Source organism: Cynoglossus semilaevis, chromosome 10 (assembly GCF_000523025.1).
Source record: "Cynoglossus semilaevis isolate Cse_v1.0 chromosome 10, Cse_v1.0, whole genome shotgun sequence".
NCBI classification, from domain to species: domain Eukaryota; kingdom Metazoa; phylum Chordata; class Actinopteri; order Pleuronectiformes; family Cynoglossidae; genus Cynoglossus; species Cynoglossus semilaevis.
In genome coordinates this window covers 1,108,498-1,130,095 of record NC_024316.1, presented here as the reverse complement: position 1 = coordinate 1,130,095, position 21,598 = coordinate 1,108,498, and the positions used below count along the sequence as shown (strand labels likewise).

General features: G+C 38.9%; 1 protein-coding gene and 1 long non-coding RNA gene across 3 annotated transcripts in view; both read left to right on the top strand.

The window, feature by feature from the left end:
• Positions 1 to 8,480, top strand: part of uckl1b (uridine-cytidine kinase 1-like 1b) — a 16,645-nt gene extending 8,165 nt beyond the window's left edge. Inside the window, exons 6-15 of one of the 2 annotated variants that reach the window (XM_008317936.3) lie at positions 265 to 454; positions 1,110 to 1,171; positions 2,796 to 2,815; positions 4,013 to 4,111; positions 4,205 to 4,298; positions 5,062 to 5,124; positions 5,224 to 5,346; positions 6,044 to 6,151; positions 6,268 to 6,424; positions 7,133 to 8,480. In XM_008317936.3, the coding sequence (XP_008316158.2) occupies positions 265 to 454; positions 1,110 to 1,171; positions 2,796 to 2,815; positions 4,013 to 4,111; positions 4,205 to 4,298; positions 5,062 to 5,124; positions 5,224 to 5,346; positions 6,044 to 6,151; positions 6,268 to 6,424; positions 7,133 to 7,212 (996 nt within the window). In that variant the 3' untranslated portion in view covers positions 7,213 to 8,480. Of the gene's footprint in view, positions 1 to 264; positions 455 to 1,109; positions 1,172 to 1,721; positions 1,739 to 2,795; positions 2,816 to 4,012; positions 4,112 to 4,204; positions 4,299 to 5,061; positions 5,125 to 5,223; positions 5,347 to 6,043; positions 6,152 to 6,267; positions 6,425 to 7,132 lie in introns of both variants that reach the window. The other variant, XM_008317938.3, reaches the window with a different exon arrangement.
• A 1,633-nt stretch (positions 8,481 to 10,113) lies between these two features.
• LOC107989123 (uncharacterized) lies at positions 10,114 to 21,321 on the top strand. The gene is made up of 2 exons (XR_001760621.2): positions 10,114 to 12,044; positions 21,097 to 21,321. It is a non-coding gene; the product is annotated as an uncharacterized LOC107989123 (long non-coding RNA).
• Positions 21,322 to 21,598: the final 277 nt, after the last annotated feature.

Genomic DNA, 21,598 nt, shown 5'->3' with positions numbered 1-21,598 from the left:
ATATTAGGAGCAGCATCCGACCCTCGGGTTGTAGTTTGCCTGCTCTAAGTCCTCCGACGTCTCTTATATTGTTGCACTGTAGGAGAACCTCGAGTACCACAAAGGTCTACACACAAAGCTATAACTTTTGTGTTGAGAGACAAAAGCCCTAAACAGTTCTTACTAAACTGTGTTGCCTTAAACAAGGTATATTAAAGCTTGTACAATTGTGTCGTATTTATAGAAATGTTAATTGACCCAAATGCATTTGTGCTCCCTTCTTAGCTGCTGGACATGAAGATTTTCGTGGACACGGACTCTGACATTCGATTAGTACGTCGTTTGAGGAGGGACATCACAGAGAGGGGAAGAGACATCGAAGGGGTCATCAAACAGTACAACAAGTTTGTCAAGCCCGCATTTGAGCAGTACATCGAGCCGACCATGCGCTTGGCTGACATCGTGGTGCCACGTGGTGGGTATACATTAGACTTGGGGTTTGGGCTGATACCATCTGATACTGAAGACATGTATGGGCCCGATATTGGTCGGAATTGAATATATATTTAATTGTAAAGTGCCCAATATAAGCATTCTTTGACATGAAATGCCAATATCAACAGCTATTAAAATGGCCACATTTGGACAGGGGTGGAAAAAGTATTTACAAAATGTAAATATACGTAAAAGTATCTTTAATTTGCTTAAGTTCCACTCAAGTAAAAGTAAAAGTATCCATCTTAAAATGTACTCCAGTAAATGTAAAAAGAAATCCGTTAGCATGCCCGCGCAATGTTCTTTCGGTTTACGCAGATTGTTTTTCCCTGCATTTTATTTTTCACACAGTAATGGATTATTTTCCAATGTAGCAAAGTAAAATTCTTGAGTCAAAATGTACTTAAGTAAAAGTAAAATTACTTAGTTCCAAGTTGAGTAAATGTAATTTGTTACTTTCCACCTCTGCATTTGTCACATTTGTGGTGCTAGAAGTGACGACAGTTGTCACTTACATCATATGGTCATGAATGGATTATAGTTTGAAGCCCTAACTTTTATAATCTTAAATTCTGTTCAAATGGTCGCAACACTATTTTTTACCTCCTCGTGTTATTTTTTTTTTATTTTGTAAGGTGGTGGTAACATGGTGGCCATTGATTTAATCGTGCAGCATGTTCACAGTCAATTGGAGGAGGTAAGAGACGTCACATTATCACATGCATGTTCTTAGTTTAAACATTACTATGGAGAACATTGAAGATCTGCAATATATCAATGATATTGATTATTACTTATTAAACTAAGATAAGATAGAGGGGATGAGAGTTGCTAGTTGTACTACTCCCACTAGTGCAGTGGTTCTCAGTTATTTTCTGTCATGCGCCCCCTTGGGGACAGAAATGTTTTTAACTTTATCTGCGTCATTTTAAAACTTTTATGAGGCATATTCTGTCCATCTTTGAGGATTCACAATCAATATCAATAATTAGCCAATACATTTTTCCTCATTTTTAATTTAAAAAATGTACAACTTGATGTGGCAATCATTTAATAGAAATTCCTAACCCTTACCTTATTATGTTTGTACAACCGTTCAATTTTAAATCCATGGGTGTGGACTTTGGTTTTTTTGACCTCGCCACTCTGCGCCTGCACGTACAGTACATAATTACACACTAGCTGCTAACTGACTGTTTTTTCACCTGTTCCCCACACCCATTCCCATTACCCTCCATGGCTTGCAGCGCGAGCTCAGCGTCAGGTAGAGTGTTCTTTATACTGTTTATCCTTCTTCTCTTCCCTTCCTCTTCCTCTGTTTGACTACTTCCCCTGGTAATCCTATCTTATGTCAGGGGGGAGAGAGAGAGAGAAAGATGCTCCTCAAACCAATGTCCACTACACATGACTTGCTGATTACACCTTTGTCATGACATCATGTGTCGACTCATGTGGCTTCATGTAAAGATGGAAAAATTAAATTAAAATTTTAAATTGATCGGTGCACCAATAGATTGGCCAATCAATTGATTGGTATCGATTTCCTTAATCTTCAATATTGGCAATCGGCCATTTCTTTTATGAGAAACCGATTTTCTCTACCGATCTTATCTAATTCCGCAAAAGTCTGAAAGTTAGCCAGTGACACGAATCAGTGGAAAATCAATTGGAATTGTTAAAAAAATCAGTATCCGCAACTTACACTGACCCAAATTCAGAATCAGCCAATCGGTGCACATCTAATTTTAATGGTTTTATTTTTGAAAAAAAATGATGTCAAAGTCATTTTTTCCACCGTCATGCAGGCTTCGGTATCTGAAAATACTCACATAAATCAACCATACTGTAAATGTCTTTATGTAAAAATAAGAATAATGTAAGAGAAGAACTACATTGCACTAAGTTTAATCTTTGAATGTTTAGACAGGGAGAGGGGGGAGAGGAGGTAAAGTGTAAGCAGATCCTCTTCTGTTCTTAACAGTAAAAGCACTTGCATCAATGTAATGCCAAAATTCCATCGCGTACTAATTCAACAAATATCTTCAAAAGTATTGACTACTGCAAGCACCACCTTGACACACTGCACACAAAGTACAACGTTTTGGCTAGTTCCAAATGAATGTCTATCTGTCTGCTTAAAATTTTTTTTTTGTATTTCCTCAGCTTTTCTGTCTATGTCTCACTCTGTGAGATTGTCTTTCTATACCTTTCTAAGTCGTATTGCTCCTCATTTTTTCATCTGTTTTGTTTTCTGTGTCATGTCTCTTTGTTGTGAATGTGGATGTGTTTGTCAAAAAAAAAAAAAAAAAATCTCCGTGTAGAGGAAACTGCGCTGGGATATGTGAGAAGATTTTTCCACTCTTTTTTTTGCACCTGGCAAATGGTTGACAAAGTTTACACTGTAGTAATAACACGAATGAAAGTTTGAGCTTTTCTAACAGCGTGGTCCGTGTTGTGCTGTGCTTCACACAACCAACAAATACAATTAAGAACTAACAAAACAGCACCGTGTCAGACCGAGGGATGAAGGGTTTCAGTTACAAAAGAGCCTGACAAACAAAACGTTTGACATTTGATTCAGTTTTCATAACATTAAATTCGTTACTACCATGTAACCAGTTCTCATCCGATCTTAAATATTCAAATTTCGAATTACAATTTCACGGTTTTCCAGGCTCAGTTTGGAACGAGTTGATAGTAATCTACACCTCTATTGATCAAATGCAGTCAGAGTGAAGCATTGTGGCACGGCACAATTGTTTAATTTATTTTCTGCATTTAATAGCCAAACAAACAGACATCTTCAATGGCGTATATTCTCATGTACTTTAAAGATTTAATCAGATTGTGCCATAGAGCTGCATGCATTAAATCAAAAAGTATGATCAGTATATATATATATGTGTGTGTATGTATATATATATATACAGTATATATATGTATATGTATATATGTAGATATGTATATATGTGTGTATGTATATATATATATACACAGTATATATATATGTATATATGTGTATATATGTATATATATATACAGTATATATATGTATATATATATATACACAGTATATATATATATGTATATATGCATATATATGTATATGTATATATGTATATATGCATATATATGTATATGTATATATGTATATATATATATATACACAGTATATATATAATTTCTTTATTTATTTTTTAATCTAGGTAGATCACTTTAGCTTGGTCATTTGAATATTCCTCCCAAGTCAGAAAAGATGTGGGCACCTCTGGTTTATGGTGTGGATGTTTGGATCAGGATTTTGGTCACTGGACCATCATCTCTATCCCGCATTTGTCTGTGATGACACTGCTGCGCATGTTCACAATGTGTTTCCAGAAAATTCATTACGAGTCTTAAAACCCCAATTCATTATGAGTGTGCTGGTGTGTGTATTTTCTGTTACTTATATGTACTATATTTATGTCTTTTTTTTTTTTCATTCTCTTCTTCTTCTTCCACCACCATATGGCTTGATTATGTGTTATCACGGTTACAGGGCAGCGCTGGCATCTGCACACCAGGCCCAGCCGCTCCCTCAGACCCTTAGCGTTCTGGAGAGCACACCCCAGGTCAAGGGAATGCACACCATTATAAGGTTTAAAAAAAAATTATTTTCAAAACATTCTGATCACAATACATTGAGGGGTTATTATGTAACCTGTTTTTTTTTTGTTGTGTCTGTGTGTAGAAATAAGGAAACGAGCCGTGATGAATTTATCTTCTACTCCAAACGATTGATGCGTCTGCTGATTGAACGAGCGCTCTCCTTCCTCCCGTCCCAGGTACAAAACACCTGGATAGCTTGTTAGTTTCAATGATAAAACTGCGTAGAATATGTGCGTACTCCGTTAATGCAAAACTGTGGGATAAGTATGTTTTTCTTCCGCAGCACTTTGCTGAATTCCCAGTCACATCTGGGCAGTAATACCTTGAGATACGAGCATGATCCGTTCCAGGACCGAGCTCGTAACTGGAGGTGTTCGTTCCGGCCCTCTAATTTTTTCCAGAAAACAAAAAAAAAATGTTCCGGCCCTCTAAAAAAACATATTTATTAGTGCTAATAATAATGGGCAAAAATGGTTTTAATTGCTATAGAGACATACACAAACAAAACATTTATAGTATATAAGGATTCCTGAAGCTGAAGCTGAAACTCCAGGCTGTCTTGTCGTACTTATGGCTAAGGTTTTAAATCACTTCAGGGCAGATGTCTTTCAACCTGGCAACACATGAGACCGAAATATGATTCAGATAAAAAAAACAAAAACTCAAGCATATGCAACTTGAACCTTTTTCTCCTAATTTTGGTTAACAAAAACAATAACAGTTTTTAGGCCACTTTTGCCCATTATTTTGGCAAATGATTATAGAGTAAAAGCTGCAGTGCAATAAAAGCCCACACGGGTTTTTTAACCCCTAATATTTAGTCAAATCAGAATACATGCCAAAGCCTCACTTCCGTGAAATACTTTGTGGTTCTCTTAAACGTAGTCGTTCATCAACGTGCTCACGTGTTTAATTTATTTTCTGCAATATGAATTACAGGTCCACATAGTGCAGACTCCTCAAGGAGAGGATTATGAAGGCAAGGCTTTCCTTGGGAAGAGGGTCAGTGAACCCCTCGGTTTTCTACAGTTTTTGCACTTCATAACTTTATAGATCAACCTTAGCCCATGCCCTTGACGTTCATTTCATTTATTTCTCTAGATCACAGGTGTGTCCATCCTGCGTGCTGGGGAGACCATGGAACCAGCTTTGAGGGCTGTGTGCAAAGACGTTCGCATTGGCAAGATTCTCATCCAGACCAACCAAGACACAGGAGAACCTGAGGTACCAATGAGACCAATCCTTAATGAACTAGAATGTGTAACAGAAATATTTTTTTCTATAAACCTAATTAAATTAAGATGAAACAGTGATTTAAATATGCGTCAACAGTTCATGTGATGACATCACCAGTTGACATATTTATGTATTTTTGGGAGGCATGGACTATGATATTGCACAGACTTCGGCATGTAATTAGTTTTAGTGGAAAAACAATGAGTTTAAAACCGACTTACCGTATTTTACGGACTATAAGTTGCTCCGGAGTGTAAGTCGCACCAGCCAAAGGATGAAAAAAAAAAGTGTGTCTTACAGGAGTAGCAGATACTGGTACACAAGCCTAGAGTGCCCTCTAGGGGCTGTCAGTGTGAAAATAACAAAAGTACATTTTCAGTGATACAGTAGTAGCAGATACTAGTACACAAACCTAGTCGATTGGCAAACCCAGCCAAAGGATGAAAAAAAATTAGTCCGAAAAATACGGTAATATTTATAAAGCAAATAGACTACTGGTCTTTACGGTTTTTTTAATAATCGATATAGGCGGACGAGGCTAACAAGCACTGCACAATCCCAGTGATTGGTCGATTTTTAGTCGAAATTTCACAGCTTGAGATGTGTAAGACTGGCATTATGAGATTTAAGTATATGTGTGAATGACTCTGGTATTAACATGAATCTTTCTTTTATATCCCATTAGCTTCATTACCTGCGTCTCCCTAAAGACATAAGCAAGGATCATGTGATTCTGATGGATTGTACTGTGTCAACAGGAGCTGCTGCTATGATGGCTGTACGAGTTCTGCTGGTAGGACTGCATATTTTTGTTTGTTTCGGGGGGGCGGTTTTAACAACAAATCCCGTACCCACGAGGGAGCAAAGATTTCTTTTTGCTTAATACAGCATTGTGTTTTTTTTTTACAGGACCATGATGTCCAGGAAGAAAAGATCATGCTAGTGTCTCTTCTCATGGCAGAAATGGGGGTTCATTCAGTGGCCTATGCTTTCCCGCAGGTGAAAATCATCACAACTGCCGTTGACAAGACAGTCAATGATCTCTTTCATATCGTTCCTGGAATAGGTGAGTTTCGATGGATGTTATAGATAGGGATGTAACGACACTCCACTCACGATAAGATTCACGTTTTTTTTCGTTCATGATACAATTTTATCGCCATCTATTTTTAAGCAAAATGAGCTTCAGACAAATTATGACCAAATGTAATGATTTTTTTTTTATTTGTAAGAACTGTGCAAAACAGTGTACAGTACCTCATGAACTGAATAACAGAATACAAAAAATACACAGTTTTTCACCTTAAGACTGCGCCTCACCGATTAGAAGTAAAACTGATCGGGCCTTATTTACCTCGCTAACTGACAATATATTAAACAACAAAACAATTAAAAAAATATTCACCCGAGTTTCAAGTCTCATGGTACGACCAGTGACTTTTTCTGCGTGATTTGTTTTTTTTATTTCAACCGATGCAAATTGTCACATTTCTATCGAATTTTAACCAAATCACAACGCGTCAGTACGTCCCTATTTATATATATATAAATATATATATATATAAATATATATATATATATAAATATATATATATATATAATCAATGCTTACAAAACAAATACATATACCATTCCCCTGCCTGAGTTTACGTTACATTTTTAGTCCAAAAACTAAATGTTGCATGTGATCCAATCACATCACTGCACATCACCTAATCAGTGGTATCTATTGTTCTAGTACTCACAGATAATTTTCCAATTTCAAAATGTTTAGGAAACTTTGGAGATCGCTACTTTGGAACAGATGCTCCCCCTGACTGGAGTGACGAAGAGATGGATGAGCCCAGTTACTGAGTAGGCTATCACGACAGCACCTTCCGAAGGACACACTGGCCCTAGATGTTGTTTAGACTAGTCTGGGGGAAAAAAAAAAAAAAAAAAAATCATGACTTAATTATTTTATCTGTTGTAAATACTGTTGTGAAAAGGGACATCTGTAAGTCTAATGTATTTATATTTATGTCAAATAATTTATAAAGTCCAAATTTTTTCAATCATTTTTAAAAAAAAATTCAACGATAACACACGGTCCTGTTTAATTACCGACAGTAAGCTTTACATTTAGTTCTAGTTTACAACAGAGAACAATGAATGAAAATCAAATTCCAGATACAACGATACGCCGATAAACCGCACCGTCGCTTCCGTAGTGCTTGTGTGTACTTTGAATATAGAATGTAAAAACTGCACATTGCTGTTAAAACACAACGATCCTTCAAATGGGCTTCTGATGGCATACTTCGTAATGCTAATGTAATTCTTTTTGCCTTTCATTTTATAGTTTATCATGCAGTGTGAGATTCAATGGTTGTTATCGTTGGCGCTTGCCAATGCAAAGTGCAGCGCCACTGAATACAACGCTGGTCCCTGTAGTACATATTTCAGGCCTGTATGTGGCGCTGTGTCCCCCCCCCCGCTCGAACATACATAACACCAGAATAAGTTCAGACGTTATTAGCTGTAGCGCATCAAGTAGCCCAATTAGCCTCTCTAGCACGGTCAGAAGTAGCCTGGCATTCGCCATTGCGACTGTGGGAAAAGGTTACAGAGAAGCGGGGCTTACCAGATTGTTTGTGAAGTTCTCCAACTTTTCCACTTTGGAACTGCAACCGGAGAGCACGAAGTCCCTCCCCGCCATGTTCCAAATGCGTTATTGCTCCGGGATCCGTAGTCGTATCGCAGCCTTGGGACCCAAAGCCATTCGCGACAGGAAGTCTCGCCTCCATCGCGACGCTAAGCATCAGAATCCACTGCTCAAAAACCCTTCTGCATACACATTTCCTCGCCTTCTTCCTCATGTGCAAATCACTCCCTGCTTCATTAAGGCACCTGGACTGATAACCTCGCACCTTTATTCAGTATCGTTCGTTATTTATTCTTTTACTGCGGAGAGTTTTAACTGAAAGTGTCGGAGTGGTACCTCTACACCGAGCGACAAAGTATGGTTGTAATGCTTTAAGTCTACAGACTTGCGTCTTTGCCTTGGAAACCTGTGGATAATTTTGTACTGGTGAATGATTCGGAAAATAAACAGAGCTGGTCGCCGACCGGCTTCCTTTCAATTCCTTCACGTCTGCTGCAAGTGTTTCAGATAAAAACTCTGTGAGAAAGTGTTTTCCGTCTCGTTAATGATCGAAACAATGCGTATTATTGTTATCATTGCTTATGTTTTGTGGGACGGCATATCTTCCACCAGAAATCTGTTATTGTCACAGGTCATTGTAGCGTTGTTATGCGAGTCCGTTCCATATAACATTCTGTTTGCACAACTACTGTGATGTACTGGCTACTATGTTGTTTCAGTAACATGGGCAGCGATTGCTGAGTGTAGGCTACACTGGCAATTGTAGTTGGTAAGAAAGGACAGCCAACACATGAATATATGTGTTTTGGTTGTAGGACCGAAGATGATTTGCACAAAAGTGAGGTTTTGGTTGTAGGACCGAAGATGATTTACACAAAAGCGAGGTGACGAGTGTCCTGTAAAAGTCACTGTGTAAAAAAAAAAAACCCCATTACAAAACCACAAACAAATTGCAGGAATTGAGCAGCGCTCATTTCTGATACAGCGTCAGGTCTGGTACCCAAATGGAGGTTGTGTGTATTTTTTTTCTCTGACTGTGGTGTTAGCCTGGCTGTAGCTATGTATATATTTGAATGATAATGGGAGTGGCAAAGACGTGCCGCTGACGTGTGTTTCTTTAAAGGGGTTCTGTTCCTGGAGGGAAGAGGCAGAACAGGGTGGAGTGATCAGAGCAGGTGTGTGGGGGAGTGAGTGTGGGGGCAGCGAAGCCATCTGGACTGTGAGAAGGCTGAAGAAAAGGGAGAGTGCGATGTGTTAATGTGTATGTGTAACGAGAGAACGAGAGAAACAGTGAAGTACGGGGAGTACGGGATGAAGAGAGAAGGAATGAGGCGACAGATTTGAGAATGTGTGTGTGTGTGTGAGTGGGTTTGGGTGAGAAGTTGATTGGGTTCGGGAGCTGCGGAGGGGAGAGAGATATGGCTTGCAGTCAATACAAATGTGACATTAATATGTAATACTTCATTCGCCTCAACCGTAGAGACGTATTTACCTTGACGGAGAGACAATGGGTTGGTATGTTTTGTGCGCTTGATCTTGTTATAGCTATTCTTTTGGGGGATGTATTTATCTACACATTACTTTCAATCTGGAGATGCTTGAAAGATTCTTGCTATATTTCGATCCGGGTCACGGCACCAAGTTGAAAGGTTATTGGTATAATCAATCCGGTTCACGGCACCAGTTGAACTTCTTCGTCGTTCGTCGTGAGCACGACACCAATTGGAGGATTTCTTCTCCCCGTAGTCACAGCACCAAAATTGAAGAAATCATCTCGTAGGTAGTCTCAGGCTAGGAATGACCCAGCCGGTAGATGGTCGATTCGTTCGATAACAGAACCCCAAAACAAACAGGTCCATCGAGGAAAATAAAACGACTGAGGAAGTAATCACGGAAATGTCGTACAACAGTTGTTAATACGCAAATCCAAGAACTAAAACTAGTGGCGCTTTGGCCCAGAGGCGATGTCTCTGTCATTGGTGTGGAACCCCAGGGTTCACCTCCTGGGCAAGTTTGAATCCCGGTTAGGGCGGTTGGTACCTTCCAGTGGACTCTCTCTATGATTTGGGTGGCGACCGCTGCCCCCGCGACCCGGTAACGGATAAGCGGTTTTAAATCTTGTAGGCCAATAGAAGACAGAGGTAAGGCCTCTTGTGGCCAATCATATTATTGTTATTGTATCATGGTTGTGCCTGCAGTCACCACTATGTGGCGCTGCTGCTCCATGATTCGACATGTTTATGAACCTATTGTCACTGAGCAAGGTGTTATCACAAAAGGAGTGGACGGAGCCTCGAGGACTAGCAAACAACCGGGGGTTATGGATGGATCCGGGGTTCCCTGTAAGGATGTGGATTGGGAGTCTTCCCATTGTTCCCATGGGGGTAGAGGTGTTTTGGACCAATAGGGGGTCATCTAGAGAGTTGGTGTGAAAAGAATTTTGGAGAAATTCTCTTTATATGTGTGAGGTTATGTGAGTGTGTAGCTTCTTTTTTTTTAAGGTTTGCTGAACTGTTTAGTGTTTAATTACAACGGGATTGTTGTCATTTCCTGTCCTGTTTTTGGTTATTTGACTTCGTTGCTATGCATCTTTGTCATGTTGACTTTTAGTCCTACGAGGAGCGTTTACATCTAGTGTACTGTAACGTCAAAGCAATTAACGTATAATAATCATTGTAATCTTAATTTCGTGATAAATTCTCTGACAATGATCGTACCAGGGAAATCTATAACCGTCACATCCCAAGGGCACCGCTGCAGGATATCACTGTACAGAGACAAATCCCCTCTCAGGTGAGTGCTCTATTTTCGTATATATTTTTTTACAGCGAAAATACGGTGAAGCAAGAAGAATTTACTGTGAGTGATGTTTGACATTGCAGGTTAGCTACCGGCCTGGTATCAGTGGATATTCTGACCAGTGTTGTAACATACAAGTTATACTAAAAGAGGTGCATATGAACATACAGTAAAAAAAAATTTTTTTTTCATTGGCAGACATATTGTAAAGCAGGCATATAATGATCACAGGGGACAGAAATGAATAGGATAGAGATATTTGATTTGGTTTGTCGTATTAGCGATGTATGCACAATATTATAGCACATGGATAATATATAATAATATAAGATTTACATTAAAAAATGGCCACGGTTTGCAGAGCATGGCTCTGTACGGGGCTTTTTTACAATAGTAGGTTTACAATAGTAATAACTGTTTGTGGATGCAGCCTTAATGAAAACAATTGTTTTGTAAAGTAACATTTCTGTAGTTTATCTATCTATTTAAAAACACACCAAACACACTCTCACCTTTATCTAATGTATTATAATATCATTTCTCAACAGGAATTATGTTCCTTTTTAATGAGGGTATCCAGTACTTTAAAAAGCGGTCTTCATGCGAATACATCAGGAAGTTCTATGAAGCGTTTAACTGCTCTTCTGTAGACCTTCCATTATTTCCTTGACTATTTTATCACAGCTGTGGCCGCCAGAGGGGGTAATACACACAAAACCCAGTCGTTATTATTGAAGAGAGATTATATATTTTATATTTATATTTACTCTTTCGCACCTGTCTCCGGACCTTTTTTGTTACCATTATCATCACCGTCATCAATATGATTGCTTTTATTATTATTATTGTTGTTGTGTTAATATTATTATTGTTGTTATTATTGTTGTAGATGATAAGTCGATTAGATATATTTTTCTCCTCAACGTCTTTATGACGAAAATGAATTGAATGATGATTTGTGTTCTCTCGTTTCCTGATAATGCAGAGAGAAAAAGAGGGAGGGAGGGAGAGAGAGAGGGAGAGTGAGTGAGAGTCAGAGAGAGAGAGAGAGACGCTTGTCGTAAGAAGAGCTGGGAGTGGAGGAAGACCGCGAATGGAGACTTAAAGACAGTCCGTAGACGAGGGAAAGGACACCGCAGACGCCCTTTATTTTCTTCTCCCCCCTTTCTTTGAAGGCTATTCCATTATATCTGGAGTCAAAGGGACTGACAACTCGTCTCGCCCATAACCCTCTGGGTAACAGGTACGTTCCTGTGACTTCAGATACTGCTCCTAAAATACAGCGGGCTTTATATACATGTACCTAAATACAGGACACACAGGTGCTAAATTAGTTCCTCGCGTCTCCCGCTCATAGTAAGGTAAAGGATGGGGAAACAATGCAACTCCTCGGCACTTACAGTGACGACGTGAAAGCCTCGAGTCTGAGGCATTTCTGCTTTTCTATGGCATATTTTGTTATTAAATTTTGAAAGAAATTTTGAAAAAAATACCAGTAGAAGTGAAACAGCGGAACATGCCAGGTAGGACTCGGAGTCTAAGGACACCGACTTGCCGTAGAAAGTGACAGTCGGGTTTCTCGATTGCTGATATCACAAGTGTTATCATTACCGTCGTCATCTACTGTTAATGATATACCGTAACAATTATCGTAATTATTGCTTCACAAGAAAAGTCGAACAACAAATAACAATAAATACTAATTATTTTTATTATAAAATAATTAACACGCCAAAGTTGAACGCATACACGAAATAGCAAGGTGAATGTTTTATTGCATTTTTTTGACAGTTGGTGCTCTTTTCTGAAAATAGGGCTTTTTTTAACAGAATTTTCAGTTTTGTACTCACCAAGACAGAGTACCAATGTTGGTACCAATTTAGCTTCTTCTTTCGGCCATTCCCTTAGACTACTTATAAATTATAATTATAATACAAATGGTTAGTGTTTCATTTACTATTCAAAGGAGCGAATAGCAGTTTTATGCAAACTAGCGTGACATGTAGTGTGTGGGTGCAAGGTCAACCTAACCCACAGTGAAAGCAGAGAGGTTTACAGCCATTTTCTTCCCATTAACACAGAGGGGTCCAAACTTTTATTCAAAGAGGTTGAAGTCAACATGTGTGTCTGTGTAGGTTCTCAGTCATCCAGGTCATTTAATCCAAAAAAAATAGTTACGTCGAAAGCAACTGGACCAAGTAGGGTTTTTTTTGAAGACGTTACTTCTTTAGTTCTGGGGGGGGGGTGGAGGTATGGTGAAAGAGACCTTATTTAAAGGATGGCGGATTGTAAAGTCACCAAGTTGGAGGTGTGAATGGGGGAGTGAAACCACAGCTATGGACTAATAGTTTCACCTGAGCGACACTTTTGACGTTATAGGTGGATGAACACGTGTGTGTGTCGACCTTTCTTTGTGTTATAACTCTGATTTCATAACGTGTTCATATACATTTATGACCGATTTTGACCAACACAAAACAAACGACACCTCGTTTGTGGCATTTAACTTATGGGCTCTTGTAAAAAAAAACCACTGCTGCTAGCTTCAGTGAGCTTGCCCTATGGGTTAGCATGTCTTGACTGGTAGTGTTTCTTGACATTGAATTCTGTATAATAACAGCCACTGTCTTTCGCCTGAGTTAACAGAAGAAGTGATGCACCGAAATAGAATTTCTTGTCCGAAACCAAAAAGCAAAAACCAAGGCTGAAAACCGAAACATTGAAACAAATTATTACGTCAATTATTAGTATCATTGCATTTATTGCTATTCCATTTCTTGGAATACAAGTAGGAGTATTCAGCCTGTCTTGCTAGCAACTATACTTTGCTGAATATTTAAACTACAGATGCCAAATTCCCTCTCTTTGGAAATGTGACTTTAATTAGTATTAAAACATCAGTGTAAGAATGTGCACATATGCAATACAAAAGCTAATACATTCACATACAGACTAGAGATGTGTGATAGTCTATTATGATAGTATTGTAGTGCCAGTTGCCTATGATAGTATCAGAATATATTTTGCCTATGAAAAAAAAAACAATACAGAAATTCTGCGATAAAGTCCATATATTGGATACATCGCAATATCTCTTTTAAGAGAGAGATCGTTTTAGTTTGGCTAACTAAAAAAAATCTAGCTATTTTGGATCCCAAATTATTGGATCCTAATTTATCACCAATAATAAACAACCCCAGAAATGTTTCTCATTTATATGGCTTAATCTCAACATGGAACGGAGTCCTAAAAAAGTAAAAAAAAAAAAAGAAGTGAAATCATAAGAATCCTAAAACAAAAAAAAAGAGATAAAAAAAGCAGAATCTACATAGTGCTGCGTTTCCTGCTCTCATTAACTTTTCTACCACTCCTGCAGGGTTTAGTCTCTGTGCTCGTCACCCTCCCTCCTGGATTCTTTTTGTGTGTCTGTAAACCCCTCCCCTCTCCTCCTCCTCCGTGCGGACTCTAAGAAACTACCACACATGGTGTAGTTCATTCATGCTAAGCGCCATAATGCGGAGGCCTGAAAAACTGCATTTGCCTTTTGTGGCAGTATATGTTCAGAATGACCGGTGTTTATTGGTTAAATATTTGTGGCCCGTATATTGAAGTGATGACATGTTGATATTTTGGCAAACTAGAACTAACATTAGTTGTATTCAGTTTGGTTATAACTTGATAAAAAAACAAACAGATGAGACAAGGACACACCGTAAACTAGCATAATGTCATTAAAGCAAAGTTGTATTTTTCTTGGCTTATTTTGGGTTTTTAAGATATATTGATTTTTTTTACGTGATATAGGAACAGACTATATAGTTTATATTGATACACAATACGGTGGTTCTCCCTCTCTGCGAGGCAGCGCAACGGAAACATGGTGTTAACAGAAGAAAAGGAAACTTTACAACACCTTGCAACAGCACCATTACTGTAAGTGCAGTATGAGAATGTGTTTAACTGTGCTGCAACCTAGACTCTGAAGGATTACTGCTCTTAAAATGAAAAAAAAAAAAAAAAAAAGCTGCTGAACTTGAATATCTGTGCAGTGTCTTATTTAAAAAAAATTGAGAAATGGATCAATACGACATATCAACCGAACGGGGTTAACAAAGTCAATAGAGACTCATGACCCTAGCAAATGTAATATACAGTGCAATATCTAGAGTCCAACTTATGAGAACGGTGCAAAACAAATCTGCAAGTGCATTAAACGATACTGATATACTGATAAAATACTGATAAAAAAGCAAAAGAAAGAAACATGGTCTCTTTAGTCTGAATCATGCTTCATGTTTTTTGGGTCTTGTTTCTTATGAGTGCAGTTTACAAAAGGCAGTTTTTAATTGCACAAATCACCACCAAAATCTTTTTTTGTGTGTGTGCTCTTGTTTATTTGTCAACCGAGGTCCTCGGTTGACGATGTCCTAAACCAACTATCTTTTGTGGTTACGTTGCCGTCTCCAGTAAATGTATTAAGAAAGTCTTCTTCCGTCAATCCGATGTACTTCTTGAAAACAAATTTCCATACGAAAACTAGTCGGCAAACTTCCTGAACGAGTATGTTGTCACGTGGCGCTATACGCTGATGATGTCTTTGTTTACATTCGTCTGCTGTACGCCATAAATTTGCTTTCTTTCTTTTGTTCGTGTTGTTGTTTTTTTGCCCTTTCATTATGGCTCTCAAGCACAATCCACACTGTCCCGATGTTTTTATGTCCTACATTATAATGTTACCACTGTGTCACGTTCGTAACGTTAGCAATATGTGAGTTCTGACTTACAGCAAAGATCAAGCTACGCCACGCTGTAGGAACGTAATCCCTACGTAAGTTGAGGATCCATTGTATTTTGTGACGGCTTTTCACCACAGCTAGTTGCGCGGTGGCGTGATCACCGGTGCAAGACTAACTGTACGATTTGTTTTCTTACGATATGAGCAGTTTGCTAAAACACCGACGAATGCACCTTCATGCTAAATCTGCTAATGTTTCTTTTTTTACTGTAATTGTACTGTGGATAGATGAAGTGTCTGAACACCCGAAAAGGGAGCTGTTATAGCAAAGTAGCTAGCTGTACTGGAGTCTGTCTGTGGTGTTTGTTATATGAGAGTTGAGTTTGCTGGGACGTGACCTCAAGGCCATGTTTACGACTACAGATCTCGCAGCTGTAGCGCCTCGAGTTTAGCCGAAGACTGGGTGTTGGAATGGAGAACTGTGTTCTCTCTGTATATGGGTCCCAGAGGAGAGAAGTTTGAAAACTCTTGTTCTCGTGTCTCTCGTATGAATGGAGCAGAGTGAGACAAGACGACCAGCCTGGCCGCTCTGTCACCTTTCAACTCTGTTAACTCTGTTAGCCTTACTCCAGTTAACCTGCTCAACACCGCCTAATACTAAAGATGACCGTACCGGAGTAGCTAATTTGGCTATTTGGTGTGCTGTTAGTCTCTGCCTTTTCGTGTTTTTTTTTTTTTTTTTTTTTTGGAGTTTGTTTACAGTTTGCCAGATCTTATGCGCATGCTCTGTAGTTTATTTTCCAGTTTGCGGTATTTCTGCTGCAAATTCTTTCGAGTATTACTATGTGACACAGCACCACATACAGGCCTGGCATGTATCCAACGGGCAACTGTAGTCGTATTGTAGCGTATTGCAGCCGTGTAAACAAGGCTGGAGCTGAAAGTTGGTGTCTTTAGCAGCAGCAGCAGCAGCAGCAGCGATGGAGTCTCCAGGTTACCACTGATGTCACAAATTACACAGGCTTGTGTAATTTTCTCACACCCGCATGTACACAGTGGTCACAAACATGATCTTGCGTTTTTGTATTATGTATATTTTTTATTTTTTATCTCTGCCCATTTTCTTTCCTTTCCGCTGCCTCTGCCTTGGCCCCACTGCATCTCTCTACCCCTCCTCCTCTTTTCCTCTTACTCAGTTCCCTTCCACTCCCTAATCTTCCACCCACGATTCCACCTCCAACCCTCCCCCTGTAAGTGGGCCAGGTGCCTCCTGTGGCCTCCCCTACTCTAATTCTCATTTTTACCTCTCTATTATACTCCCTTTCTCATTTTCTCTCTCCTATTTCTGTTTCTCATTTGAATCCCTTCCCCTGACATCAGCTTATATTTATACATAGTGTTACTTCCTCAGGGAGGTGGTTTGGTGGTAATGTGTAAATATTTTTTTTTTCTCTATTAAAAAAACAGCTTGGCATTCCGTGACCCTTTGAATTTATTTATTTTTTTATAAATTGACAGTTGTCGCTGTGACATATTTATTGCCTCCCATGATAGGTCACTCATATAAAATAAGAAATGCAAATGTGAACTTTTCTACACTTTTGGCCGTTTTCCTGTTATGAAAATTGTAAATACGCACTAGGGACGATTATGGATTTTGCGATTATCACGATTATTAAAGACTATTATTATTTCACAACACTCCTTGTAAATACATGTATAACACCCAGTTAAGCATTGTTTGGGCTGTAATGACTTATGTTGACTGTCAAAATATAATAACATTACTGATTTTATGACCCCATATTTGTATATTTACAAAACTAGTTGTGTAGGACCAATCATTAATTCCATAGGGAATTTCTTAAAATAAAACAAAATCATTCATCATCATCAATTGTGATCCATACCAGATGTTTAAGGTTATTTAAATCTTTTTTTAATAATTTGTTTAATTTTTATCAATCGTTAGGTGATAATAATATTAATAATATTTTATTATTAGTAATATTTTCTGGCGATATTCAGGAAGTGCTTAATGTCGAATTAATTGTGATATGGTGTAATCAAAACATCCCTAAGACACACAAACATTTACTGCAAAGTCTATACAAATTAAAGTTGGAGCGCTGCTAACTCATTGTTCTTTCATTTGGCTGCACGTACTTGCTCTGTGCATTTAATTTGATCCTGTAGCCTTTTCCAACATTGGTACATTTTCTGTTTATGTGCTCGAAATGTTCCTGTTTTTTTTTTTCTGTGCTGATGTGAAATGAGAACAATTCAAAACCAAATTGAGGATTACGACGAGGCATTTATCATTGTCGAAACCTTGCTTTTTGTAAATCACATAGTTGTTACTGTGCTGATCCTTTGTTGTAATATACACACATGCTGTGAAATCCTAGTTAAGTAACAGTAAATAAATAATATAATAATAATAATATTATCTAAAGCCACGACGGAGCTTCCACTCCAGTAGAAACGATACCTTAATATAAGGCAGAAAGTGCAGGGTTAACAGTGATTTTAAAAAAAAGAAGAAAATACTGCAAAGAAAAAGGCTGCATTTGTAATTTATTAGGATTTATTGCGGAAAGCCAAATTCACCCTTAGAGAGAGAAAATGCGTTACCACACACGCAGGAGAAAAACGGGACTTTTCGACTCCTCCAGAGGGTGTTGACTTGGGCCATTCACATCGACAAATCCCTTTTTCTGCCAATGCCCTAGTGTGGACTGTTGTTGAATTTGTTGACTCCAATATAATAATTGAAGCCAGAATGTGTTCTACTGAAATGGTACATTTAAAAAAAGAGCAGCTGCGTTCAGTTCTACTAAATGCCTTGTATGGCCTTAGAGATGCCAGAGTATATTCTCCATTTAATCTGCGTTCAGTTCTACTAAATGCCTTGTTTAATGTAAAGTTAATGAAAGATGTGTATTGTTCCATTCATAGTGTGTGCCGAAACTGAGACCACCGTATTGAATGGTTTATTACAGATACATGCATTGTTGCACCCCTAATATATATATGCAGATACATGTATTGTTGCACCCCTAATATATACGTATATATTGAATTAATTAATTCAGTCGATGGGTCGTAGAGAGGTCGGTATCACTTAACAATTGACAAAGTGCAGTCTTACAGTGTTGGAAGAAGGTAATCAACAAGAGTAGTGTCAAAAACCCGTGCCTTTAACACTTGGATAATACTGGTCCGTTGATGCTATAACTAGCTTTTCACGAAATCCCTCTTAGCTTAACACCTGTGCGACTTAAGGTGGGAAAAAAGAGGTTACAGGAAACCTTGAAACCCCAGTGTTTACTGCACTGGTATCTATTAGATGGACAGTCATCTATACATAGGAAGCGGGAGGAAGGAAGGTCCCCTCAGTGTAAAAATGGTGGGGAGGAATGTCTTGCACTTAGAAGTGTCCGAGTGGGCAGCGAGTGCCAAGCTGATAGGGCTACATGCAACGTTTCGCTAAGTCTTAATCCTCTCTAGTACCATTCCATATGACAGTGCTGTTTCTCTTGGAGTCAATCTCTTCATCCACTTAGGCTGACCCGCCGGGCAGAAGAACAGACTGTTGACAGACGAAGAATAATAAGTAAAAAGTGCTGAGGGTACCGATAAGAAAATAGAAAGAAACTGGAGGAAACTAAAGGTGCCAAGCTAAACCAACAGTTACAAAGGACTGAAGAACCAGAAACCTCTTGCGAACTGCAATAATTGTGAATAGTTAGGCTTATGAAGTGGCGCTTTGGCCCAGAGGCAATGTCTCTGTCATTGGTGTGGAAGAGGTGCATGTTAGATGTTAGTGGGTTTGTTAGGATAGGAGATGTTCTTTGAGGAGAAATGTTTTTAAGCGCTTCTTGAAAGAAGAGAGAGAGAGTAGGACCCTGCTGGGGACCAGTGGGAACCAGGATGGAGAATGACTGAAATCGCCTTGTGTGAGGAGGGGGTCTTTATCAGTCTTTATCAATGACTTGGGGGGGCCAAGTCTTTTATCAATGAGTGTAGATATGCAGGAGTGCTCCCTGCCATAGTCAGTGACTTGGGTCAGTGAGCGCAGGTGTTACATGTGCCCTTTACGGTTGGTGAAAGACAAGACGTGACGCTGCAACTTGGACGTTTTGTTGGGGAGACCGGTAGACCCGATAAGAGGGCATTGCAGTAATCCAAGCCTGTAGTAACAGTTGGGTGGCGTGTTGAGTCAAGTACGGTCTGGTAACAGAGTTAAGTATTTTGTAGAGTCTCAAAGGCAGTTTTAAAAGTAGGCAACCGGACTCACCTCAAGTAAATTGAAGACGTTTCTCCTCTCATCCAAGAGGCTTCATCAGTTCTACTGTCCTGGTGGAGAAGTTCCCAGGTCTTTATCCATCGAAAAAAGTGGCCAAGGGCTCGAAACAATATGACCTTGTGTGTGGGTCATAATGGTAATGCTCTGACCTGTACATTGGGGAAACAAACCAGCCATTACCCAAACGTATGGCTCAACACAGGAGGGCCACAACATCAGGCCTGGACTCATCAGTCCACCTCCACCTTAAGGAGAAGGGCCACTCCTTTGATGATCAAAAGGTGCACATTCTAGCCAGAAAGGACAGATGGTTTGAGAGAGGGGTAAAGGAAGCCATCCATGTCAAAAGACCGTCTTGGAATAGAGGAGGACGCCTCAGAGACCAATTGTCACCAACCTACAATGCCGTCCTAAGTTCTCTCCCCAGGAAGTACAGACGTAATTCGCACCTCCATTCAGGTAACGCCAACGACCTTCACCCAGAGGACGGGAGGGGGAACGATCCACCGTTGGGCCAACGACTCACATGACCACTTAAAAACATATTGTTTCGAGCACTTTGACACTTTTTTTGACCCCCCCAACCCCCTTTTTTGGGTGGATAGATAAATACCAGGACAGTAGAACTGATGAAGCCTCTTGGATGAGAGGTGAAAACGTCTTTAATTTACTTGAGGTGAGTCCAGTTGGCTACTTGTAAAACTGCCTTTGAGATTGTTATGATGACTGAGAAGTGACAAGATTTTTTATTTTAATATTTACTTCTTTTACTTATGATATTATGATCGATTAAGTGATTGAGTGAAATATCTGTAATTCAGAGGGGATAATAATAGATGAAGTTCAGAATAAATACCGTGGTCTGAAATTGTGAACTAATGTATCTCTAAAAGAAGTTAAAAAAAAAACAAATATAAATTGGTTTAGATATACATATATTGTCTATCCTTGATGCAACGGTAGGAAAGAAAAAATATATTTTTTTCATATTTTCCATATTCAATATATTCCTTTGGACAGGACAACAAAAGAGAAAAAAAAATCTCCAATAGATGTTTAAGGTTGAGATGTTCTACTGTTACCACTACAAAATGTAATTCTAATCTAAAAAAAAAAGGTGCAATGGTAATAGATACATTTGATGAATGCGTACGATTATTTATACCAACGGATGAATTAAAACAAAAGACGATTAGGTTTAAGTTTGGAACATTTGAATGTAAACATTGTGTCATCTTTGTTTTTTTCCAGCAAATGTTCGAAAGAGACGCTTGGTTCAGCAACACAAATGAACAACAGGAAGGAGGACATGGAGATCTCCTCTCACTATCGTCAGCTCCTGAGAGAGCTCAATGAACAAAGGCAACATGGCATCCTCTGCGATGCCTGTGTCGTTGTGGATGGGAAGATCTTCAAAGCGCATAAAAATGTCCTACTGGGCTCGTCACGCTATTTTAAAACTCTTTACTGCCAGGTAAGAAGTGAACTATCCTGTCCAGTGAAGACAATAAATGAGGTTTTCTGTTTGGCTTAAAATACACTGTTAGAGTTGTTTTTCCCAATAAATGTAACCCTTTGATGCAGGATCCATGATATACCGAGTTAAAAAAATGTTACTGTTTTTATGTGTTTTTAGACATAAAAATAAGAACTGATTTGGTTCTGTTTTTATACACCAAATTTTCTTTTTGAATGTTGACACAATTATTCTGCAGTTGCAAAGGCTGACCACTGTATGGCAGTGTTGGGTGAT